A 25,178-nucleotide genomic window follows, 5' to 3' on the forward strand; every position below is an offset into this window, starting at 1 on the left:
GATGGATGGATGTCAGTGCTCCTTTGCTTTGCCTTTAACCTCGGAAAAGGCTCTGCTCTCTTCTCGTCTCCGCTTGAGCCTTGCTGTAAATGTACTTAATACAAGGCAAAGCCTCTCAAAGCAAGCAGCTTCCCCCCGTGGCCCCCACGGGAGGGGCTGTGCTTTGTGTTTGTGTGACTCTGCATGTGTGCACAGATCTGGGTAGCTGGTGTTTAGTGGGCTCCGAGCTTGGCTGTGTGGATGCAGTCAGGCGTGAAATCAGACTGACATAAGCAGTGCAGCAAACAAGCCAGAGCTGCTTTGGAAACGGCAGAAGGGGCGAGGAAAGAGCCAAGGTGATGAAAGTCCTTTCCAGCTGAATTCACGTAGCTGCACTAACCCTTTGTGAGTTGCTGTGGGGATGGGGTGGCTTTGTGCAAGAGAAGGGAGTATAGGATCTGGTGAGGTTGTGTGATTTGGCGATGCTGCTGCTCCCCAGCCGCATGTGCTTTGGTGCGCTCCAGTCTGGAGGATGGGGTCTGGGGGGAGGAGGGGAAGGGTGGGAGAGTTTGTGCTTCTGAGGAGGGCTAGGGAAGAGCCAGCTGGCAGGCAGGCAGGCTGTTAGCCACCACGAAAGTGCTTTACTTTTTTTTTTTTAAGATAAGCATCTGCCACAGGGGCTTTGTGTGCCGGATCAAGCTGGCAGCAACACTTTGCTGGAGCCACAAGGGTGTAAACCTGGGAGTCCCCACTGAATGGTGGTGCTCTGTCAGGAGGAGGTTTGACTTTTGTGCTGTTGCAGAGCAGCATGAAGAGAGGTTTTTCCTGCAGCTCCTGAGAGCTGACATCTGAGCAGATACCAGGACAGCCTGTCTGCTTTCTTTGTGGATGAAGAGCAGGAGAGCTTCACAGGAGTTAGCATTTCAGGGGCAGACCTGAAAATTTCTTCAGTGTCTTTTGGCACCGCATAATTTGGGATCTTCCTCAGTTCTTGGACTGAAATCAGCCTCTGCCAGGAAGGAAGTAGCCAGTTGAAGGTAAGGGGTCAGCTGAGCCCTTCCTCTGCTCCACTGCAGGTTTGTGGATCTGCATACTCAACCCAAGTTCCAGTCTGATCTCTCTCATGGAGCAAAGAGCATGTTTGGCATTGCAGGGTCTCTAAAGAGACCCACAGGAATGTACTTCTTCCTTCTGACTGCGATAGAACTTTCAGAGCCGTGTCATCCAGCAAGCCCACTTGCTGTGTCATGCTGTGCAGCCACAGTGCGGCTGGAACAGCTCCCAAGGTGAAAGATTTGGAGTTGCTTTGTCAGCCCAGGAGGCTTTTGCAGGTCTGGGGAAGCATCTGTCTGAGGATGGTGGAAAAACAACTTAAGTAGAAGCAAATTTGCTAGCTCAAGAGAATGAAGGTTGATAAATTGAGCAGCTATGCTATAGGTTTCAAGAAATCAACACGACATCAGGAGTGGGAAATTCAGGATGCTAGAGCCTCTGAGATGAGAAGTCACTTTTTGATTTTTCATCCCAGTCCTGCACAGATTTGGTGATGAGAGGATGTGGTGAAACTGTTGAGTGTTCCACTCCTTCAGGCACCAAAACCCTAATGCCGCTAGGTTCTTGGGGAGGGCTGGGGTGGTTGGCTGGTGAGGGAGTGGCCAACAGATTTATCATGGTCAAGTGCATACAGTATTTTGATGCTATGATTCTGGCTGTTGTGTATCCTGTTCCATTTCCCCTTGGTCTGTTTTGCTGCTTTAGGGTGAAAGTCTCCCAAGTAGGACTGTCTGCAGTGCACCGCATATTGTGTTTGGGTGCAGCTGGCCGCACAGATGCGTAGGATGAGATGAAATGACCACTCCAACAGTCTCTCAGATTTGCAGGTAGATGCAAGCTGAGCTTGGAGGACTGTAGGGAAAGGAAGAAAAACTTGCTTTCTTCTAGATGGCCTCCCTCTTTCTCTTCCACTTGTCACTCAGTGACAAGTTTGGCATTCCAGGTTCTCTAAATAGATGCATGTGAAGGGGACACATCCATTCCAACTCCCTGTTTTGAACCTAAATGGGCATAGTAGGACCTCATTGCTTTATCTTCAACTGTCACAAACCAATTCACATCCTGATTTAGCAGTAGCTTAGTTCTTCTCTTTCCCAAAAGCAGTGTTAGGGCTCAGCAAACTGACACGCAACATACATGCTCTCCCCTCCTCTTTCCTCTTCTCTCCTCCCTTCTCTTCTCTCCTCCCTTCTCCTCTCTCCTCCCTCTTCTCATACTTCCCCTCCCATTTTCGCTCTGACTTCTCCAGGCTGAATGCTGCTACAGCAGAAGCAGTTCTTGGGTCTCCTGGAAAAGTGCACTGTAAGGCCAGTCAGTTGGTAAGGATTATTTTCCCTCTTCTTTTCCCACCCCTTCTCCCAAATAATGCATTTTCCGCTCGGGCTGTTTTCTCTGGTTAGGTGTCCTCTGTGTTGATATAGTCTGGATATAGTCTGGGTATGTCTAGAAGGAGAGAAAAGTAAAAGATGAGTTGGGAACTAGCTGCTGTTTTGTTCCTTAGGTGCACATTTGTCTCACAAGCCTGCCTGCTTTTCACTTGCTTGAAGGAGGTAAAAGAAGTGCATGCAGCCAGCGTTTATCAGCAGTCAGTTAACAACCTTTCTGCTCACAGTGAGGGGCTGGGATTTGTTACCCACAGCTGAAACTGTCTCTGCCTTCCCAGACCTCTTTGTCTGCTTTGAATTTAGTTATTTGCACGTGCTGAAGAGAGTCCATTGGCTTGAAATGTTTTTACAGCTTCATCCCTCAGCCTGAGAAGAGCTCTTCTGTTTCCAGTGTTTTGTTTCAGCTCTTTTGACACTTTCTTTGCTGCTGGTGATTGAAAAAATTCTGTGTGCTAGAGAATTTTTTCTCCTCTTCTGGAGGAGAAAAAGAGGGAAGAGATAGTTGTCATCCTAGGCAAGAGAGGTTGTCAGTTTGTGCTACTGGAGATGAGGATCTCCTGCAGCAGCAGCAGCAGCCCAGGTGTCTGCTTTGAGAATGACAGTGCAGAAAAAGAGAGACGTGCTCCACTGGAGGAGAGAGAAGTGATTTCAGAGTGGTGGAGATGTGAGACAGCTACTTAGAGGAGCCCCAGAAAGGCATCTTCCTTTCAGAGTAACTCTCCTTTACACTGGTGTTGTGGAACACTGCTGTGGAATGTCCACTTTGGTTTGTGTGAAACTTCTTTGGTACAGTAATAGATCTTTGCAGTTGTTCTTTTAGACAGTGTGGCTGAAGGAGAAGGAACACAAATGGTTAAGGAGCAGCTACATCTCCTCTCTTGTTTCCCTTCCAACAACTTCAGTTAATGCCATCTGAAAAAGCAGTCTGAATAACTGAATTTAACTCAGTTTTAACTGACATGACTGAAAATGTACAAGGTGTGGCCTCGGTGCTGCTACTCTGCAGGTAACAGATTTGGTGTTTGAGGGCAGGGGAAGGAGCAGGCTCACTTCTGGAAGTGGTTCTTGCCAAAGCACTCCTCGAAGGGGGTGAGAGCAGCGCCTGCGAGAGCGGTGTGCTTGGATTTAGTTCACATGACCTTCCCCCCACCCTCCTTTTCTTTTTCTTGATAAAAAATATAGTCCTATTTGTGGACTCTGCTGTGTTTTCCTTGGCTCCACCTAGCATGACAGTTTCACAAAGATGAATGCTACAGGAAATGCCTGAGGGCTTTTTAAATTAAAAGGTCTCGCTCTAGATCTGAGTATTTTCAGCTGCCCCCTTTCATAATCCATTCCTCTGAAGGATTAGCAGTCAAATCTGACTTCTGGGAGGGTCTGGAGAGGCACGGCATGGCAGGGCTGCAGAGGGAGGCACAGAGCAGATGTAACTGCAGCCCAGCTGGCACAGGTGGGAGTGAAGCTGTCCAGACCCCAGCAGCCATCTGTGGGCACAGCCTTTGCCTGCTCAGCCCTCGGCAGGGGCAGCACTTCACCGGCACACAGCTGCCCCTCTGCTACAGCCAGAAATCATCTGACAGGCTCATTCCCAGCTCTGGGGACATGTGTTATTGTGGGGAGTTTGCTTTCTTCCCCAGGGGGAGTCTCTTGGTGTGGTGGTTTGGGTGTTACATGCCCCCCCACACACACTTTGGAAGTCACCCAGACTAGACTCAGCAGGCTCTGGAAATTGAATGAAGCTTATCTTTACAGCTTAGCTCAATATACAAGCAGAGATTTACAGTTACATACAGAAATAGACAAGGTAAAAGGTAATACAGAAACACAACAGCCCTGCCAGAAACCTGAGTCCCCAGGAGGGGCTCCCAACTGCCCTTCCACCTTCTCCCACCCCTCTCAACGTTACCCCAGTCCCAAGGAAGAATGGAGGTTCAAAAGCAAAGTGGATTAACCAGAGAAATGGAGGGTGAGGTTGGAGAGAGAGATGCAGCTCAAAGCTCCCCAGCAGGAGTAATGCCTTATCTATGTTTGGATTTTTGTTCTTATACATCTCAGCAAGACTATGAGTGAAGCAGACATCAGCCTTGTTTTCCTTTCACAGCCTGTGATCTAGTCCTCCTCACCAAAACATTCTAGCTAGCTTCAAACTAGCACAAATGCCTTCAGAATTCAGTTTTGCTTGAGTGGCTCATCCACACTGTTCCTTGTGAGAACACAACTGTCACCTGTCTGTTTATATCTCTTTAAGGACTGAACCAGAGACAGCAGTTGAGCTTTTCAGAGCACTTCAAACTGAGCCATAGAAGAGTACAAACAGCTTGCATACACCGTGGTTAGACACAGGTCTTTCACATATATCTCAGCTTTCAGTCTTCTCCAAGATGCAGTAAATGCTCTGTCAGACAGCTGAATGGGGATCTCCTTCTGTTCATTATTTGATAGCACCTCCATTATAGATGCAGTGTGTGCTACTACTCCTACTAGTTCTGCAGGGGGGAAAAAAGTTAATCTTATCTTATGAGGTGCTGGAGGGTGTCCAGAGAAGGGCAACAAAGCTGGTGAAAGGCCTGGAACACAAACTCTATGAGGAGAGGCTGAGGGAGCTGGGGGTGTGCAGCCTAGAAAAGAGGAGGCTCAGGGGTGACCTCATTGTCTGCAACTGCCTGAAGGGAGGTTGTAGCCAGGTGGGGGGTGGCCTCTTCTCCCAGGCAGCCACCAATAGAACAAGGGGACAGAGTCTCAAGTTGTGCTGGGGGAGGTCTAGGCTGGATGTTGTTAGGAAGTTGTCAGAGAGAGTGATTGGCATTGGAATGGGCTGCCCAGGGAGGTGGTGGAGTCACTGTCCCTGGAGGTGTTCAAGGAAAGCCTGGATGAGGCACATGGTGCCATGGTCTGGTTGACTGACTAGAGCTGGGTGCTAGGTTGGACTGGATGATGTTGGAGGTCTCTTCCAACCTGGTTGATTCTATGATTCTATCTTTGAGACAGTCAGGATTTTGATGTGAATATCTATTTGCACCAGAAGAGGCTATACAGAAAAACAGGCAGAAATTATTAATCTGGTAAATAAGGATGGATTTTTCTTTTGCCTTACAGGTAATGTGTGCTGTTTAGCAATATTAACTGCTGTAGTTAATAAGTCAGCTTTTTCTATACACTTAACAGCAGACCTATGAGAATACTGTGAAAAATAGCATAGTCATTGTGAGAGTCAGTCTCCAAACCCTGATTTTTGGGTTTTGTTATGATTGCTGTCTTTAAACCACAATTGAAACTTGGCTCTAGCAGTTTTCTATTACCTGTTAAAGGTTGGTAGTGTCCTCATTCCACTGCTGAGAGTGATTTTCAGATTACTGACACTGGCAGGACTGTAGCTGAAGCCAAGTGCACGGTTCTACACTTTGGCCACAACAACCCCAAGTAGTGCTACAGGCTGGGGACAGAGTGGCTGAGTGCAGCCAGGCAGAGAGGGACCTGGGGGTATTGGTAGATAGTAGCTGAACAGAAGCCAGCAGTGTGGCCAGGAGAGCCAATGGCATCCTGGCCTGCATCAGGAACAGTGTGGCCAGCAGGACAAGGGAGGTTATTCTGCCCCTGTACTCAGCACTGCTCAGGCCACACCTTGAGTGCTGTGTCCAGTTCTGGGGCCCTCAATTCAAGAGAGTTACTGAGATACTGGAAGGTGTCCAGAGAAGGGAAACGAAACTGGTGAGGGGCCTGGAACACAAACCCTATGAGGAGAGGCTGAGGGAGCTGGGGGTGTTTAGCCTAGAAAAGAGGAGGCTCAGGGCAGACTTCATTGCTGTCTGCAACTACCTGAAGGGAGGCTGTAGCCAGGTGGGGTTGGTCTCTTCTCCCAGGCAACCAGCAACAGAACAAGGGGACACAGTCTCAAGTTATGCCAGGGGAGGTCTAGGCTGGATGTTAGGAGGAAGTTGTTGGCAGAGAGAGCGATTGGCATTGGAATGGGCTGCCCAGGGAGGTGGTGGAGTCGCTGAGCCTGGAGGTGTTCAAGCAAAGCCTGGATGAGACACTTTTAGTGCCATGGTCTGGTTGATTGGACAGGGCTGGGTGCTAGGTTGGACTGGATGCTCTTGGAGGTCTCTTCCAACCTGGTTGATTGTATGATTCTATGGATCCCAACTGATGGGTTCTGCTTACTGGAAGGCCTTTCAGATAATTCTGTTGTTGCTTTATCAATTGGCATTTATCTAGTGCAGCTCACCCTATCTCCTAATGGCTATAGCCTGCCCCGAGGGTAGTCTGGCACATTTCTTACAAGTGCCTTTTGACACTTGTAGAAGTCAAACTGCATGGACTGAGGGCAGGAATTGACTTTGGGAGCTCTTTTTTTATGTCTGCAAGTGCCACCTCAACAAAATTGATCTCCTCAAGACTGCCTCACATGCCATGGACCACCCTCCTTGTCTTCCAGTCTCCTGCATCGTAACTTGTGCCAACTCTTCCCTTCTGTGGCAGCAGTTGGGATCAAGAGTGGCAGGGTTCTGCAGTGCTGTTTCTGTGGACATAGGTGATGTGGTTCTGTAAGTGTGATGGATGAAGAGGAGCACACCAAATTTACAAGCCTTCCATCCCAAATCTGACAAAAGAGGAACTGTGACTTCTCTGGTCTGGAGCAACAGACTACCTGCTTACAATAACAGAGCAGACAGCCACTTAGATGCCTTCCATATTTACAGCTAAATCTAGAGTCTGGCTTACATAAGCCTCCAGGTTATTAAAAATCCTTCCACATGTTCCATCCTGTCCTGAATTAATCTCTCCATGGGAGCTTTGCTTCTGGGTCACATCTGTAGATGGGTCAGGAGAATTGCCCTAATTGTGATTCAGTTTTCATGGCAGCTGCTTTGAAAGAGAAAACCAAACCAAGTGCAAACGTCCACCAAATCAGCACTGAATCCTAGCTTTGTCCATTTGGCTTTCTGAGTGAACTCTGAATTCAGCTCAAGAAGTATTGATCATGGCTCCTAAATATTGCCTTTTGCTGTCTGGTTTTTCAGTCACAACTTCATAAGCTTCAAAAGTAGTGACACTCAGGGTAGCTTTCTGCAGGTTCCCAGCCCTGGAGAGCTGAGTCCCCAAAGCACTGATCTGGAAGTTAAGTTGTCTGGTAAGGAAGGAAAGGAATCAGACAGTGAAGTGTGACTGTCAAGAGGGTACTGGAGGCTTGAATTGTCACTCTCTGCTCACAGAGCAGAACTTGCTTTGGGTCTGGTGGTGTGTGTGTGGTGCCTGAACGCTTCCACAAATGTAATGCTTTACTGGTTTTCACTTGTTCTGAATCAAGACTTCCTGGTGACCCTTAAGTGGTTATGAATAGCTCAATGGGTTTTAACTCTTCCCCTGAGGAGCTCTGTGCATCTCATTTCTCCTTAGAGAAATAACCTGCAAAATTCCACGTCCTGGAGAAGATGAGATTTACATCTCCCCCAGCCTTACCTTCCTAGGGCTGTCTGTGCTGCAGCCTCTGCTGTTGCACACATCTCTATCAGTGGGTCCAGCAAGGTTTCAAAGCAGCAGGGTGTTTCAGGGGAGTCTGACAGTTTGTGGACACCAAAATAGTTTCCACCACGAAAGATTAAAATGTCACTGCCCATAAATTGTGCAGAGCTCTTAAGTGCCAGTTTAGTGCCTTTGCTAGGGAGTCTGCTCCTGCTTCATTTGCTCTCCTTGCAGCTGCTGGCATTGACCAGCAGTGTTTGTGCTGTCTCTGCTGTGGCTGCCAATTTACTTTTTGGTTTGGTTTTTGTGTGTGTGGAGGTCCTTCCCCTGCTAGGGGAGAGAGGAATTGCAGTGTGCCTGATGTGGCTCTGTTTTGAGTCTGGACATGCTTCCCTGAGAGAAAACTGTGAGCTCTGCAGATATGCCCACTCAGGGTTAGAAACCATTGACTTGTAGGCCCTGAAGTCCTTGAATATTAGCAGCTAAGTGGTCATTTGGAGTTACTGAAGCTGAAATGCATTTTCCTTCCACTCTCTTAGCAGGGCATTAGCATTAGTTTGCTGCTTTTGGCATCAGTGTGAGCAGGTGCAGCTGATGGCCCTGCTCTACCCACAGCTGTGTGTGAGTATCTCAGTGGGACAAAGGAGAACACTGACAGGATTAGAAACGACTCAGCAGAAGAAAGAATGTCTTTGGGTTTGGCTTGGCCCAGTTCCTGACACAGACCACTGCATAAATCCACAAAAAGTTGTGGAACAGCTGAGGAGGCATCTTGGAATGGGAAGCCAGCAGTAGCATGCTGGAGCAGAACCAAGCCACAAATGTGCAGGTGTTGGAAAGGGTTTTTAAAGAGGGGGACAACTGCATGGAGCGCCTTAGGAGAACCACTGCATGCAGAGGGGAGCAGGGAGAAGAGAGAACAAATGCATTGGCAGGGACACCTTCCACTAGCCCAGGTTGCTCAAGGGCCTGTCCAACCTGGCCTGGAACACCTCGGTGGAGGGGACATCCACAACATCTCTGGGCAACCTGTTCCAGCATCTCACCGCCCTCTCTGTAAAGTCTTCCTAATACCTAGGCTGAATCTACCCTTTTCCAGCTTACAGCCTGCCAGCTGGTGTGTGCTCAAGCTGATCTTTTCCAGGGTGGGAGGAGGAGCAGAGAAAAGCATCTGGATGCTCTCTGCAAGGTTTCACCTGTCCCTCTCCTAATTCCCTTCTTAGAATGGTTCCAGCTTGAGTTGCTTGAGACAAGACAGGCCAAGCCTTTTGTCTGTCTTAAACAAGGATGTCCACTGATCTTTCCTAGACTAAATCAACCAAGCCTGTCACCATCTTTGGATGTCCCTGTTTGGTTTCTTGTTTTGACTGGAGTTCTGTGGCCAAAGTCCTGATGCTGGTCTGGGGAAGCGAAGTTAAGAGTAGCTACACTTGTTAGTGTGTTACTGTAGGCTACAGATGGTTGATACCAAATAGGAGCACAAGCTTCAGAAAGCACTGACAATGTAATGACCTAAGAGAAACTCTGTTAGACAAACATGGATGAGCAATCAGAGCACCTGCACCGAGGGAATGTAATTCAGCTGGACTCAGGTGTTTAGTTGGTTTTCCTTCGCTTGCTTTCAGGCTTTGGTATCTCCTTATGAACTGGAGAATTCCCAGGTGCCTTGCTCGGTGATGCAGTCTTGTCAGGACACAAAGGAGCTCCCAGCAACACTCTTCTAGGTGGTTCTGTTCCTGGAACTGCCAGTTGTGTATCTGGGGTTTGTAATCTCATACAGTCTAGGTGAGACTCTGCTCCTCCTGCAGCGGCCCTCTCAGCTTTCTTCCAGGTGTGAAGTTTCCAGGTGTCCTGTTCCTTCCTGTACAGGGGAGATAATGCTGGAACCACTGCTCACTGTTGTGTCCTCCTTTTGCTTCACAGGGGACAGTCTTTACTTTGGAATCTGAAGAGGAAGAGTACCCTGGACTTATTGCAGAGGACAGTAATGACATCTACATCCTGACCAGTGACAACTCAGGACAGGTGAGCCCCCCAGAGTCCCCCACGGTGACCACGTCGTGGCAGTCAGAGAGCCTGCCTGTCTCCCTGTCAGCAAGTCAGAGCTGGCACACAGAGAGCCTGCCAGTCTCCCTGGGACCCGAGTCCTGGCAGCAAGTGGCCATGGATCCCGAAGAGGTCAAAAGCCTGGACAGCAATGGAGGGGCAGAAGAAAGGAGTGAGAACAACTCTTCCAACTCCGATATTGTTCATGTGGAGAAGGAAGAGATACCAGAGGGGATCGAGGAAGCAGTGGTGTCCACCGTGGCTGCAGAGACCGTGCAGGCAGCCTTTCCAGAACCCCCAACTGCTCTGCGGGAAGGAAAAGGTCCAGCTGAAACTGCTGGCAAAGCGCAGCCCTCGGCACCGCCGCCTGCCAGAAAGCAGGAGAAGGGAAAAGTGGCCGAAGAGCTCCTTCAGCCTGCAATCCCCGCAGTAAGTAAACCTGCCCCAAAGCTGGCCCTGCCGGAAGAAAAGGCTGCACCAGAGCCGGAGAAAATACTGCTCCTAGGGGAAAAAAAAGCGGGGCGAGAGGGCCGCTTAGAGGAGATGGAAGAGAAGTCCCCCGCGGCGGAGGAGAAGCCGATCCTGCTGGCGGAGGGGAAGTCCATCCTGCTGTACGGCGGCGCTGCCGCCGTGGCCATCCTGGCTGTAGCGGTCGGAGTAGCGCTGGCGCTCAGGAAAAAGTAACAGAGCTCTCTGGGGAGGAGGAGGGGGGAGAGGAGAGAGAGCACAACCCGACTTTTGTAGCTGTGTTACCTAAAGGTTGAGCTGCCTGCTGTTTAATTGGACATTGGAGTAGCCTGACGGTGGTGGGGTGAAGCTGTTCACTAAGCCTCCAGCTACGGACAATCAGGTTTTCAGTAGACTTGGGGCAGGGACTGGTTTTTCGTGATTCAAGGGCAGGGGAGTTTTGAAAAACAAAATCTGCATATTTAAGAACTCAAGTGCAGGTGCTGAAGAAAGGGGTGCTCATACTCTAGAAACTGGAACAGAGAATCCCCAGGGGAAGGGGAGAGCCAGCTGCTGCCAGCCCCTGGAGCTTTCGGCTTCCCAGCCTGAGTGCTATCACAGCTGTGCTGTCTTGTCACTTCCCTCAGCCCTCCCTAACCAACATTAGCCAACCTGAGTCGTGTAGCGAGAGGCTGGGCTCCCTGTTGTCTCTGCTTCCTCTCAGGTACAGCACTGCTCCTCGTAACCTTGCAGGTTCCTCCTAAGCCCCCCGTGGAGAGTGCTTATTCTTACCTCTTTGCTCACACTGGTTCTGGCCCCTAACATTTACTTGAGCCCCATCCTGTAAAGATGCTGCCTCTCTATAGCTGTATTATCCCTGAGCATCCTGGTATTCCTGGGGGAGAGGTGCAGGACAGCGCTTTGGCTGCCCATGAGAGTGGGAGAGCCGCTGCTACTTGCTCGTTTGAGAATCCATTTGCTCTGCTCCTGCCTGGCCCACTTCACTGCCATCCTTGAGTTACCAGAGGTGCAGAATTCATGCTGGACACAGCACTGTTCTGAGCAGGACTCTGATGCCAGGGGTGTAGTCGGCAAAGATCTGGCTGAACGGCATGGGAAGTGAGGCCAGCGCCTCCTGCGCAGTTCCAGGGTTCAGTGCTGTGCTGTCTTGTGTCACCCTGCAGTCGTATTGTCTTTGCCAGGTTAAGCACAGAGTGTGTTTAGTCCTAACCTAGTCTTGGCTGTGACAAAAATCCCAGATCCATAAAGCAATGGATTCAAGTAACTGAGCAAAACAGCATTAAACATCTCCTCCATCTGCCTGTTCCTGCCCTGCCCTGGAGCGTTCAGTGCAATTCCTTCTGTGACGCTGAATTGGTCAGCAGCTAAATTTAGAGGTTCATAAATGCTGAGAAGTTACTTTGGCAAAAAGCAAATCCCTGTTCTCACAGCCACAGTGCTGCAAACGTGTGTGGAGAGAAACCTTTGAAGTCTCCTTGCACACATCAGCTGTGTGGGAGCCACCCACGAGCGCTCCTCCTTCTGTGTTCTCTCTCTGTCCTTGTCCCTGCTGCTGCTCTCTGGGCAAGACCTGTGGGCTTTCCAGGCACAACTGCTCTGCGAGGTTGTTCTGGCACCTTGGCTTAGACCTGAGGAAGGCAGGTGAATGAGAACTTGGGATCATGTAAAGATGGACCTGGGAAGCTTACTCTTCATAAAGCACAAAGACCAAGGTACTTTATCGCTAGAGAACCTCATCCAGAGTACCTCTCCTAAGGAGCCTTTTTCTTAAGTGAGCTGAGAAGGAAGAGACACTCAACATACTCTTTATTTTAGGCTATTCTTGCTCCATTCTCCTGTCCCACCCATAGCCCAGGATGCTGGGAAACCAGTCAGGACCTGGCTGATTGAAGCTCTTTTTTTGTTTAAGCCTTTGTAAGAGTGGATTTTTTAGAGAACTTCTTGGAATTTAGGCTATGTGTGGGGGGTTAAGCATTAAGAGAAGGAATTGTTCTGTGCGTGGCTGAACTCAGGCGCTCTGGACTTGGCTGTTGATCGCTGATTGCTTTTTCCATGAACAAAAAGCAGCAGGTTGGCCTCAACAGAAGCTCTCCACCATGTTGCAAAATGGAAGTGACTTTTTCTGCCAGCTCTTGGGTGTCCCACTGGTACTCCCTTTGCTGTGCTGTGCGGCCCAGAACTCTGGGACCTCCTCACACTGTGGACTTTTTGGTCTCTGCCTTCCCACCACTGCAGTTCTGGACCCTCATAGGAGCTTCCATCACGTGGAGAGGAGAGGTGTCCATACTCCTCTTGTCACAGTCAGGCACAGATGTTTACAGTTGTGCTTCATTTCAGGTGTTGTCCCAGGAGAGGGTACCCAGCTGTTCCCCTGGGGCAAGGGCTGCTTTACTGCCCAGTCAGTCAGCACAGGCCTGCCTCTCACCACTTCGTTGGTGACTTCAGGTGTGAGCTGTGGGGTAGAAGGGCTGCTCTTAACCTGACCTCCATCCTCTCCTTGCTGCTGCCACACCTACATCTGGGACAAGCCCCATCTGTAGCCACACAGTGAGCTACACAGCAGTACCCATGTGCACTCCAAAGCAGAGATGGCCTTTCTCTGGGTAACCTGTGCACAAACCAGGGCCAAGGCTGTTGTTATTTTAGCTCTTCTCTGTACATGGTTGGGTGTGGGAGATGGACACTGGACAGAAGAAACTAATTGCATGCTGTCTTGGGAAGAAGTTCCTAGCTTCTTGCACCAGGGGCCCAGTGGATAAAAGGTATCTTGTGTCACACGCAGCAATGAGAAGGTGGCAGCAGTAGGAAGGAAAAGCAGTGACTTCCTGTGAAGCAGTTTTTGGTGGGGCAAAACTCCAAGTATCTCGTGTCTTGATTGAACAGAGCAACAGCTTGGACCCTGGGTTTTGCTTGCTTGGTCCTTTATTTGTATCCTCTTCAGGGTAGGGTCTTGCAGAGTTGACAAGTCAGCAGGAATGCATAACCCTCTTCGCTGCCCCACTGCTAGCGTTTGGAAAGCTGAGTGGATGCAGTGCTTTCCCCTGCTCCATGGCCTCTATTAGCTTATGGACTTGAACTCTACTGCAGTTGGAGTCCTGTAGTCAGAGCTGGGATAGGCCCTGTGGCAGTCACCAGGTGGGCAAGCTCAGGTTGGCAGTGTTCTTACAGACTTGAGTGCCAGGCTGCTTACTGTAGGTGTGAACTAGAAAAGGGAAGGGTTTGGGTTTTTTTCCTCCTCCCTATCTTCAAGTGTATGAAAATAATCCTGAACTGCAGGGTCTAATTACTCTGAACCATGTGGTGCAGCCTCTCTTCAGTGGCTTTCTTGCAGCTGGAAGAGGATTGGCAGCAGCTATATAGTTACAAAAGGGCATATAGAGTTACTCTCACTTGTGTTGCTTATCCCCTTCCCAAAAGTGCCTGAATATCTGTCCTCCAGTGGCCTGTACCTTAAAAAATATCTACCTTAGATCCACTCTTTCTTCACTTTACCCATGTCTGCAGCACACCCTAAAGCTGAGATGCTAAAACAGCAGAAGACTGGATGTTGAAGTGTTAAATCCTTAAGGAACTGCAGTGGGTGCCATGCTAAATAAGGAGTTGTAAAGGAAAAGGCTTTCAACTTAAACACAACTGAAATTTAAGCTGTGCTCACTTGGGTGTTGTGGCTGAGAGTAGGCCAAAGGCTTTCTTCAGCCAGCATTCCCAGAGAGCAAAAGCTGAGGCTCACAATCCCTCTGCTGCATACACAGGGCCAAGTCCCTGCCTGTTGCAGCCATATGCTTTGGGAGAGCCTCATGGACTCCAGCCTCCCAAGACCCTTAAACTTCAGAAGATCCAGGCTGCGGGGCTGTAGTTGGCACAGGAGTGCCAAGCTGCTTGGCTAGGACAAAACAGGAAAATTACTGGGCAGAGCAGCGAGGCAGCCTGAAAAGCTGAGTGCTGGTTCTTGGTGGGCTAGGTGGATGCTGAGTAGGGGTTCTCAGGGTGATAGATACTGTTGAAAGACACTGAAAATTACAGAGATCTAAAATAGTAGCTCTGGGCCAAGTGAGCTAGGGCCGAGAAAGCAACACTTCTGCAGCCTTTTGTCCATTCAGCAGTGAATCATTGAGCAGCTGCCTGCTCCAGGTACTCACCAGTCTGAAGAGAAGCTGCTGACACAGAGCCAGAGGATGAAGTGGCTCTTTGGTATAACCTGGTCTCCGTTTAGTGTCACCTGGTTTTGGACACCAGTCTAACTTCTGGCTGGAGGTGAAGTACCTGTTGTGCTGGTCGCAGGTGGTGGTTTCTTTCCTAGACTGCTTTCTGGAGAGTAAGTGACAGGAATCCAACCTTGCTGTTTGTGAGGGCTTGACTTTTTTTTCACCCTGGCTGGGAGGGTGGTGCTAAGGCATCTGCAGCTCAAAGGCCAGGCAAGAGCTGTAGTGCTGAGTGCTCTCACACAGGGCAAGTTCTGTTGCCAGAATCCTGTTAGCTTCCTTTTCACAAAGCTCTGGTCACAGCTAACACTTCAGTCTGTGTTTTTAAACTAAGCAATGCTTTCTCACAGATCACAGATGAACAATTTTGTTAGTCCTCAACAAGCAAGACTCTGAAGTTTGGTTCTTTTCAAAGATTGTAGTTGACAAAAATCTGAGGTCATAAACCTTCCCTCTGTGAATTTCAGCTACAGCAGTGTGGCAGCACTGGCAAAGCCTAGGAAGGTAAAGAGCAAACAGCTAGAAGCAGTCTCTGGTTCACTGAACCAGAGCACATTCAGGCTGCAGATGCTGAATGTAACTGCTAGATGCTTTTCCTGTGAAATGGGGGTGGGTGGAGCAGTGAACAGCCCCAGCAGCAGCAGCCACATACAATGGGAGCAGTGTCTACTCCAGGTTACACAACAGAAGCAAGTCTTTCCTGGTGAGACACATCACCTCCTGAAGGCAGAAGCTGTGCATGACTTTCATTTGGTTTGATCTGCTTAATTTCAGCACTAGGAAGGTTACAGAGCAGTAATGCTTTGACTCTATGTATCTGTGCTTCGAAGTGCAGGCTCTGCCTTGCCCCTCAAAACCCACAGGAGTGTAAAAGGAAAGCCACCACTACTTGACTCCACTAGAGCCAGCTCTCAGGCCTCTGTGGAGCATGGTCTGCAGGCACTGCTCTAGGCACCAGTGCACTGTATGCATCTGCTGAAGGGAAAGCTCCAGACAAGTGTGCTTGGCTGGGCAAGGAGAGCTGCAGCAGTTTGGCAGGGGGCAGCTGTAGTGTTACCAGTACACATCCAGAACCACCACAACACAACGTTGCTCAGATCCACCTCCTTAACTCATCACTTTCTTTCCTACTTAGAGCTGACCCTCTCGGTCTCTTAGGTAGGCTGACTTGCTTCCTCCAAGCCAGAGGTCTATGGTTATGCTGTAGAAATGGGGGAGCTACTGTTAGCTTCCAGTGGAAGCTGCTTTTGATCTCCCTGCAGTATCTGCAGGGGAGGGAAGGAACACTTTGATTTGGATAGAACAAGCTGCAGAGGATGCATCTTACTGCTGTACCTTTAGGGGGGGTCTGTCCCCGTTTTTAACTTGCATCCTGAGTTTTCATTCAACCCACTCAGACCAAAAGAATGCCACTTGACTTGCTGAGTAGCAAAGACTCATGGGACTGACTCTGGAGCAGGCATGTTAGGGGTATCTTCTACTAGGCTGCTGCTGGGTGTAAGCAGGCAGTGCTACACGTGCAGGGATTTTGGGTTCTGTTCTCAAGAGGCTTGCCTGGGGGAAGAGACCTTGCCTGGTCCTCAAGTCACCCATTACCCAAGGAACTGCTCAGATGGTTCCTTAGCATATGCAGGTACAGCCCTCTTGGGGAAAACTATCTAAAGCTTCTTGTGCCATTTGGTTCATAAAGGTGTTTCTACCCTCAAAAAGAAAGTTCTTTCCAGCTTCATTGTTCTCTATTCAGTTGAAGTGAAGGGGTATGTACATTCTTCCCTCTGCTAATGGGACACTGCTGTAAGACCATGCCCCCAGGTTGCACTTTAATAAATGGTACAGTTTTCAAAAACAGAGGTGTAGACTCTTTCTGTGCTTTTTTTTCTCTCCTCCCCCCCAACCTTATTCTAGGACAGGCAACACCAAGTGGCAAAGGAAGTGAAGAGCTGCATTGCCAGAAGAACTGACACCTTTATTTAACTTAACCCTACAAAATATTTACATCATTTCAAAACTTCTGAAGCAGCTGGATCACAGGTGAAGCCTTTGCCACCCTGTGTGTGCTTACAGGTATGCATCAAACAACTCAAGTCAGATTTTGTTCAACCTGAGGTATATGCACTTGTAAGAGATGCCAGGTATGCCTCCTGAGCCAAGGCTGATACCTTCTTCCTCTTTAGAGCAAGATATTCTAAAGCTGAAACTCTTCCTCAAGCATATCCAGGTTGTGGTCCCCAAAAGAATTTGTCTACACTTTTTTTACAGTTTCTTGATCTGTTTTTGAAGCACAGGTTTATGGCAACTGATACTGAAGCATCTGTACGTCAGCCTTCCCTGGCTAATCACCCCTACTTCCCAGAGGATTGTTCTCTCTTGTTGCCATCTTCTGTTTATGACAGACCTGATTTCCCCCCTCCCACCTTTGTAACCACCCATTCTACAGTCTGAGGCCTTCCTGGCAGCAGTAAACACTCAGCATGGCTCAGCTGTAGCACCAGGAGCAGGACTGGGAAGAGAAAAACTAAAAGCAAAAGGCTAGGGCTGATTAGGGAAAAGAAAACACCCAAAGAGATAGAGGGCAGGCTGTGAGCCCATAGCACTGCCTCCAGGGACACAAGCCAGGCCCTGCACTGTCTGCTACTGGAAAGGAAAACAAATTAAAAAAGGCTAAGCACTACTTGGGGGTACTGGCAGAGCTGGCAAGCAGCTCACACTACCATCACTGCTGTGCTAGTCAAAGGCCTATCTATGAAGCTCTCACTTCCCTTTCACAGCTCTATCTCAGAAGTTAAGAACACAAAAAGTGATTTGCATATATCCAAGTAGAAAGTCTTCAGGAGTCCACATTCTCCACAGGGTAGGAGCTCAGTCACGCAGCTAGACAGAAACAGAACCAGCATTAACAGCAGCAGAGCCACAATTACCACCACACCCCCGCGGCCAGCCCTGTGCCTGCCCACAGCTCAGCCGCTCCACGAACCGCGCAGCAACTCTGCCACCTGCTGTGCTGCAGGTCTGCCACTATCCCTCAGCCCCCCTTTCCTGTTCTACAGCGAGACAGCGGGCATGGAACCCCCCTGAAGAGGGTTGGTGTGAGCTCTCCCCCTTCCAAAGGCACTGCACTGGAGGGGGGAAGGACCTGCCTTCCTCTGCAGTGTGCAGCTTGCCTGCTGTGGCAGCACTCAGGCAGTGAGGCCACGCTCCCCGTGCAGCACCGACTGGTTCTTCTCATCACTCGGTGCCCACGGGCCGAGCTGAGTGAAGGGAGGGACAGTGCTGAGTGACACTGCGTCAAGCCTGGTAGAGAACAGGGGTGCTCTGCAAGGCATCTGCCCAGTCGCATGCCACAGGGTGAGCTGGGCCCCTCTGCAGGTTGCTGCTAGTGCTGTCTATGGCAAAGCTGCAGCTCCCACAGACCCAGAGCACCCCACCACTAGGTCACCACTTCCACAGGGTCACAGCCCTGACCACTCTCAAGCTTGCCCTTAGTGTACATATGTGTGTGGCTGTGCATCCTCTCCTAACAGGTTATGGAAGCTGCAGCCAAACACTGCAGCCTCTGCCCAGGCTTGACTGCTTGCCCTTCACTCTCCCCACCTATGCTGCAGGCCCAGAGAACAAGAATGGAGCCACCATTTCCTACTGGACCATTTCTTATTGTTCCTCTGCTGGTGCTATTTTGCAGAGGAGTAATTTCTTTTCCCTTCCAATTCTGCCAAGCTCTAGGGAGCTCAGGAAGACAAAAGCAGAGACCTCAGGCACAAGACATTTGAGACGACACAGCCGTCAGAGCTCTGGTCAGGCTTTCTTCTCTAAGGGTATGATTAAATCAAGTCTTATTGACACAGCTGCCTGGAAAGACTGCAGGAGAGAAGCAATCATATCTTTCTGTGCTCTGCAGAGGAAATGCACTCTGTTCACTGGTGCTGATGAGTGGGACAAGCAGAAGCTGTGATGTGTCCCCCCTCACACTTCCCTCCCCAAGCACACCAACCTTCAGAGCTCCACAGGAACTGGCATTCCCTCCAGAGCACTACAGGGAAGCCAGGTGACCAGAGACAGCTCAGAGCTATGCTTAGGAAGGGGCTGGCTGTGGCTCTCACCGAGCTGTTTGACAGCACTCACCAGTCGGGCAAGGTAGTTGTGCAGCTGCTGGTTGATGTAGGCCACAGTGGTGCTGAAGGCACGCTGTAGGAGGGAGGGCATCGTATTGGCAATTTTCTTAGTTAAGACCATTGCCAACACCAGCATGGCCTTCTCCCGCTCCATGTCCAAGGGCATGGCTTGCACCAGCCCCTCCACTGCCTCTGACAGGCGCTGGGTTATCTCCTGTATGGAGAGAAGGGAGGCATCTCAGCACAACAGCCGAAGATTAGGCCCCGAATTTAACTGGGTTGGAACAAGACAACTGGGGAATGGCCAGACTGTGCTAGAACCACTCTGTGCAGGTGACAAAGTCCAGCAGGGAAAAAACAACCAACCAAACCCCACAGACAAACAACAATAAACCAACAACAGCCCAAACCACAAACACCCTACAAAACTCCCCAGAAAGATGGTTTGAACTCATTCAGTGCCACCTTTTCTGCAGGAAGGTAGACCCTCAATTCAAAGACAGATCTAGTTTGTAGAGCATAGGAAACTTCAGCACAGGGAGAGAAAGCCAAACAAGGCAGAAAGCCACAGAGCTGTCCTGAAGGCCAAACCAAAAAGGCTTTGTGGAAGCAACTTGTGGCTCTTGATCCAGATGTGGATCTTAGAGAAAAAAAGATGTCTAACAGGAAAGACCTCAAACTACTGCCCTTGCAGAGCAGTGAAGCATGTCAGATGCTAGGCCAGGGACTATATCACATCTAGAGGTGGGAGAGCAATTGTAACCGAGGTGGAGATGCCACCTAGAAAAGCCTTCTCAGCTGATTACCCACCCAGGCTACTCCCAGCACTGCCAGTCTGTGAGGTAGAGAGTCACAGCACTTTCAAAGGTTCTCACTGCTTGCTGTCTCTTCAGTGCTCAGTGACAAGCACATGTCAAGCCCCCACTAACACCACATGGTGAGCAGCCGACATGCAGGACCTGACACCAAAGATCCTAAGGACAAATACTAAGCCTTAACTAGTCAGTTGATTTTCAAAGAGAAGCCACTGGGCCATTAAAACCAGGACAAACTGCCTCTGAAAAGCAGCCCTCCACAACTACCTCAATTTCACCACCCACAGAAAGGTGAGGCCACAGAACTCAGTCTGCAGGCCACAATGCATCTAAGGAACTTTCCAAGGTAAGCATCTGGGCTGAGTTTTAAGATGCTGACAACTGAACTAGCAATGACAGGGAAAGCTGCAAGCTTGCTGCTTCCAAGTCACAGCAGCAAAGATGTACAACACTTAAGGCAGGAATTGCCAGGCAGATTGCTTCTGACTCACCTCTCCAGACAGGTTCTCATTCACAAAGTGCTGCACGAGATCGTTCACTACTCTGGCTTTGATTTCCTGATCAAAGCGGTCCCCAATCTCCGCGAGCTGAGCGGCAATGATCCGGATAACTTCTTCGTTTACCTCATGGTCAAACACTGCAACACACAGCACAACTCAGGTTGCAGGCAGCAGTCAGACTAGGGGCAGTGCAGGCAAGGTGACCTATCTCCAACAACCTCCCTCACACCCCCAGTCACAGTGCGTTCGTGACAGCTGTGTGCACTCAAACCATTTCACACAAAAGTTCAGGTTGGAAAGCCCCTCAAGATCACCAAGTAATAACCAACTAATATCCCTGCTCTACAAAGCTCACCCTAAACCATATCCTCAAGCACCACATCCAAAAGGCCTTTAATCACATCCAGGGTTGGTGACTCCACCACCTCCCTGGGCAGCACACTCCAATGCCTGAACACTCTTTCCAGGAAAAAAAACCAACTTCCTCATGTGCAGTCTAACCCTGCCCTGCTGCAGCTTGAGGTCTCTCAATGGAGAAAACATTACTCTGAAAGAGATCACCAACAAAGGTGGGGAGAGGGGGGAGGCAGGCAAGGTGGAGAGCAGGGCACTCACCTGGCTCACCGTTCTGCATGCGGCCGCCCCGATTGCCATCGGTCTGCAGTTCCACATCGTCGTCGTAAGGGCTGCCTGTCAGGAAAGGCATCGCCCCCTGGCTTTGCAGGCAGTGCAGCTGCTCTCGGAACTTGCAGTCAGAGGATGCCTCCAGGAAGGTGTAGAGCAGCACACACTCCATCTGGACAGATCCATTGATCTTAAACATTAAGAACATCACTGTTAAGCCCATGCCTAGGAAAGGTCCCACTCAAAGGCCTACACATATGCTGTTTTCCAACCCTGAAAGTATTTCTTGGACATCCAGTGGTGGAAGAGTCAGCTCAGCTTCTCCACACGTTTCCAGCTGTGGCAATAAGAGAAACTCTGACCAGAGCACCTCATAGGATCATAAGGGTTGGAAAAAACCTCTGGAGATGATCTGTTTTGAGTGCCCTGCTAATGCAAGTATGCTTCTCTCAGGTTGCACAGGAATGCATCCAGGCAGGTTTTGAAAGTCTCCAGAGGAGGAAACTCCACAACCTTTCTGGGCAGCCTGCTCCAGTGCCCCATCACCCTCACAGTAAAGAAGTGAGGAGATGTTCAAGTGAAACCTCCTCTGTATTAATTTGTATCTGTTGACCCTTGCCCTATCACTAGGCACCACTGAGAAGTGCCAAACTCCATCCTCACAACCTCCTCCCTTTAGATACTTGTATGCACTGGTATAATATCCTCTCAGTCTTCTCTTTTCCAGCCTAAAAAGCCACAGATCTCTGTCTCCCCTTGAAAGAGAGATGCTCCTCTCCCCTGAACATCATCATGCCCTCTGATGAGCCACTCACCCTCCAATAGCTTCCTATCCCTCCCTGAGCTCCCTCTCTGGGGATCTGAGAATTGGCACAAAACTCCAGGTGTGGCCTCACAGGGCACAGCAGAGGGGTAGGAAACCCTCCCTCGAGCTGCTGTCACTCTTAATACATCCCAGAATACCATTGGCCTTCTTGGCCACAAGGGCACATTGCTGGCTCACAGGGAACTTGTTCAGCCAAGTGCACAGTGTAACCAGCCTGAACCTGATCATCATCAATTATAGGCTGGATGTTAGGAAGAAGTTCTTCACAGAAATAGTGATTTCCCATTGGAATGGGCTGCCCAGGGAAGTGGTGGAGGCACCGTCCCTGGGGGTCTTCAAGAAAAGCCTGGATGAGGCACTTGGTGCCATGGTCTGGTTGACTGGCTAGGGCTGGGGGCTAGGTTGGACTGGATGATCTTGGAGGTCTCTTCCAACCTGGTTGATTCTATGATTCTATCCAAAAGGAGCTGCAGGTATCTTCTGGGGAGTGGACCCTTGCAAAGCCACTTACATCTCCATGTCAGTAACAATTACAAGACCCAAAATGCCTAGGGAACAGCAGCAGAACTGGGACAAATGCATTAAGCAGTAATTAAGGACAGGTCATTTACTTGAAGAGACTAGACAGAGAAAAGGAAAGCCAAAGACAACAAAACCGGAAGTCCAGTCATGGAAACAAATGGCAAACCAGATGTAGGATCAAAGATCAACAAGGCAAATCTCCCATGATCTGGGCATGGATGCTTACAGACAGCAGTGAAGCTTATCCAGTGGCCCAAACTCTCTGGGCACCAGTGGTTATCCCATTGAACAACCCCCTGGACTAGTCTCTGGGCTGATGTCAAAAGGCTTGTGGAAAGGCAGAGCAAAGGGGGCTATAACTGCAGCCTAGCACTAGGTGGGGTGAAGATGACAGACACTGCAATGGCAATTCGGTGTAGGTGAGATGTAAGTATGACAAACACCAGCTTCATAACCACCTTTAGTGCTGCACAAAACCACAGCAAAGAACTCATCAATGGCATCTATCAACCTACTCAGCAGTTTGTAGCTTAGCCCATAAACACTCTTGAACAGCTGCACCTCCAGCCTGCAGTTTAAAAGGGAAGGGTCATGCTGTGAGGCTGTAAGGAAGCAGCTTGCGAATAAGGTGGTTCCATCCACGTGTCTGTGTTCAGAACAGTGCCAGGGCCCCTGCAGAAGCTCTAGGGAAGATAAGGACATGAAGCAGCACTTCTAGAAGCTTATCCCAAGATGTCTCAGAACAAGTGCACAACCATTGACTTCAGTCACACTTGCATCTAACCTGTTCCATGATGGCTTCAGAGATGGAGTAGCTCTTATGACCTTCTGCCTCAGACCAGAAGCTCTTGCACTGCAAAAGAAAAGAAAAGGGTGAAAAGTAAACCCACATCTTGCAGCATTGCTCATGGATCTGGCCATATCTTGTAGAGAGTGACCTTTCCAGTGACTGTGGAGAGGGCTGTCCATCACATGCTGGCAGTGACAAACAACAGGCTGAGAAAACAACTGCCCCGGCAAGATCGGCCTTGTTCTTGTGAATGAGGAGCATGAAACTCCTTCCTGCCACAGACACATAGAAGAGAGTGAAACAACATAACCTACAAACAGGGCTTTGCAGCCAAGAGGTGATACTGAAGAAGGGAAGAGCAACCCTTCAGAGGCTGGAAAGGAAGTAACATTATCACAATGCAGTCCCTAAGTACCTCAATGAGAGCAAGTGAGCTGCTTGGGTCTGTGTGCACAACACTATACCCTGGATCACGACACAGCTGACACTGTTATGCAGCTGAGGGACTTCAAATGCCTCCCACACTGACACAGGTGTTTACTGAGGCTTATTTCAATGCTTTCCTAACAAATGTTGGACAGAAAGGGTTGGACAGAGTGCCAAAGGCCTCTAGTTATACGAATACAAGCCCACTAAACCTCCAGGGAGGCCTGCTAGGAAGAAGGTTGATGTAAGGAGGTCACGAGCTCCTCTGCTCCCACAGTGCAAGCTCATGGCTGACAACCCTCAGCCTGTCTTGTAGCTGGGCAATGTCCAAGGGAAGAGGAGGAGGGCAGACTGAATCATGCAGAGGGTAGCCTCCCTCACCAACTAAGAAGGGGGAACGGGGAGGAACAAAGGCCCTCCCTCGTCATCCAGACAGGTATAGCTGATGGGTGAGTCAGACCAGCAGACTAAGTAGTCACATCTGCTACAGCAAGTCCCAGAGCAAGACAGGTGTGAGAACAGCACAGCCAAAAGCACAAGACTACCTAGCAAATGCCAAGGCAGGGAAGACAGGAATCCCACTTCAGTTTGCTGTCTTTGGAGATGCACATGGGAGTCTCTGGTGCAAGCTGGCTTCATCTCTTTATGAGCAGGGCCTCTCGACCATCAGCTCTTTTTCTTCATTCAGTTGTCACACCAGACTCAGCTTCCTCAAACACAAGCTTAGCCTTTCCTGCTTTGCATTTTCCTCTGCTATATTCAAGTCCCTTTTGCTGCTACTCACCTCCACCTGAAAGTGTGTGCTGGCTGGGGAGAGTGTAGTCCCGTCTGCTTCTCTAGGACTGGACAGGGCTCCAAAGCAGGCAAGAACAACACTTTTCCTGGGCTTCACTTTTCTGGAAGAGAGACAGATACTTTTTCTTTTCTGGAAGAGAGACAGGTTGCAGAACTTCAGATAGAATCCTCAAGATGAAGAAGAAGTAAGGATTTAGCATTAAGGCAGGACCATGGCTTTGTGCAAACTCCTCTGGAGATGCCCACATCATCAACATTTCTGGAGCCCAGGCAAAAGCTCAACCTGCACTTATTTTGTTTTTAATATCTAAGAATCATTATCTATTCCAAGCAATTCACCCCCAAAACCAAAGGTGCTCCTGTTACAACTAGTAAACAGGAGGTATTCTCTGCTGATGACTCCTGCTGAGTTAAACACCACTTCCCAAAACATCATGGCTTAGGCTACAGGAAGCGTGAAACAGTACTGAGCCTCTGCTGGCCACATCTCCTTTGCCTTGAAACCCACATTTGTCACAGCAGTCTTCTTGGGCTCTCGCAGCATTGCCAGCCCCACCCAGCCCCAATCTTATGCCAAAAGCTTCATGCAGGGCCACAGCAGTACTTCACAGCTGGTCAGATTAATCCATGCTGGTTAACGTGGGCTGGTAACAGACTTCATAACTTCATAGCTGATTTCATTACACAAGTACAGGCTGAACAAATTTCCCCATAGAATCAACCAGGTTGGAAGAGATCTCCAAGATCATCCAGTCCAACCTAGCACCTAAGGGCCTCATCCAGGCTGTTCTTCAACACCTCCAGGGACAGCGACTCCACCACCTCCCTGGGCAGCCCATTCCAATGCCAATCACTCTCTCTGCCAACAACTTCCTCCTAACATCCAGCCTAGACCGCCCCTACCACAACATCACTCTGTGTCCCCTTCTTCTGTTGCTGCTTGCCTGGCAGAAGAGCCCAACCCCACCTGGCTACAGCCTCCCTTCAGGTAGTTGTAGACAGCAATGAGCTCTGCCTTGAGCCTCCTCTTCTGCAGGCTGCACAGCCCCAGCTCTCTCAGCCTCTCCTCACAGGGCTGTGCTCCAGGCCCCTCACCAGATTCATCACCCTTCCCTGAACACATTCCAGTATCTCAACATCTCTCTTGAATTGAGGGGCCCAGAACTGGACACAGT

The 25,178-nt window shown here is 49.7% G+C and overlaps 2 protein-coding genes across 6 annotated transcripts in view; one reads left to right on the forward strand and one right to left on the reverse strand.

Annotated features, from left to right (window-relative positions):
* The window catches only part of BCL2L13 (BCL2 like 13), a 55,957-nt gene extending 39,368 nt beyond the window's left edge, over nucleotides 1-16,589 (forward strand). For 3 of the 5 annotated variants that reach the window (XM_064155724.1, XM_064155725.1, XM_064155726.1), the window contains exon 7: nucleotides 9,804-16,444. In XM_064155724.1, the coding sequence (XP_064011794.1) occupies nucleotides 9,804-10,610 (807 nt within the window). In that variant the 3' untranslated portion in view covers nucleotides 10,611-16,444. Of the gene's footprint in view, nucleotides 1-2,281; nucleotides 2,352-2,533; nucleotides 2,606-9,803; nucleotides 16,445-16,501 lie in introns of those variants that run through there. The other 2 variants (XM_064155727.1, XM_064155728.1) reach the window with 2 other exon arrangements.
* On the reverse strand, nucleotides 16,538-24,017 carry BID (BH3 interacting domain death agonist). The gene is made up of 6 exons (XM_064155730.1): nucleotides 23,993-24,017; nucleotides 22,777-22,845; nucleotides 20,636-20,834; nucleotides 20,012-20,157; nucleotides 18,716-18,919; nucleotides 16,538-17,467 (listed from the first exon to the last, which is right to left on the reverse strand). The coding sequence occupies exons 2-6, from the start codon at nucleotides 22,783-22,785 to the stop codon at nucleotides 17,456-17,458; spliced, it is 570 nt and encodes a 189-aa protein (XP_064011800.1). The 5' UTR covers nucleotides 22,786-22,845; nucleotides 23,993-24,017; the 3' UTR covers nucleotides 16,538-17,455.
* Between the last annotated feature and the right edge of the window lie 1,161 nt (nucleotides 24,018-25,178).

This window comes from Pogoniulus pusillus, chromosome 15 (genome assembly GCF_015220805.1).
Source record: "Pogoniulus pusillus isolate bPogPus1 chromosome 15, bPogPus1.pri, whole genome shotgun sequence".
Classification (NCBI taxonomy): domain Eukaryota; kingdom Metazoa; phylum Chordata; class Aves; order Piciformes; family Lybiidae; genus Pogoniulus; species Pogoniulus pusillus.

Bases quoted from the DNA above. Each gene is read 5' to 3' on its own strand.
- BID (XM_064155730.1), bottom strand. The intron at 20,158-20,635 runs GTGAGTGCCCTG...TGTGTGTTGCAG, and splicing joins CATGCAGAACGGTGAGCCAG to TGTTTGACCATGAGGTAAAC. The intron at 18,920-20,011 runs GTGAGTCAGAAG...CTCTCCATACAG, and splicing joins ATGAGAACCTGTCTGGAGAG to GAGATAACCCAGCGCCTGTC.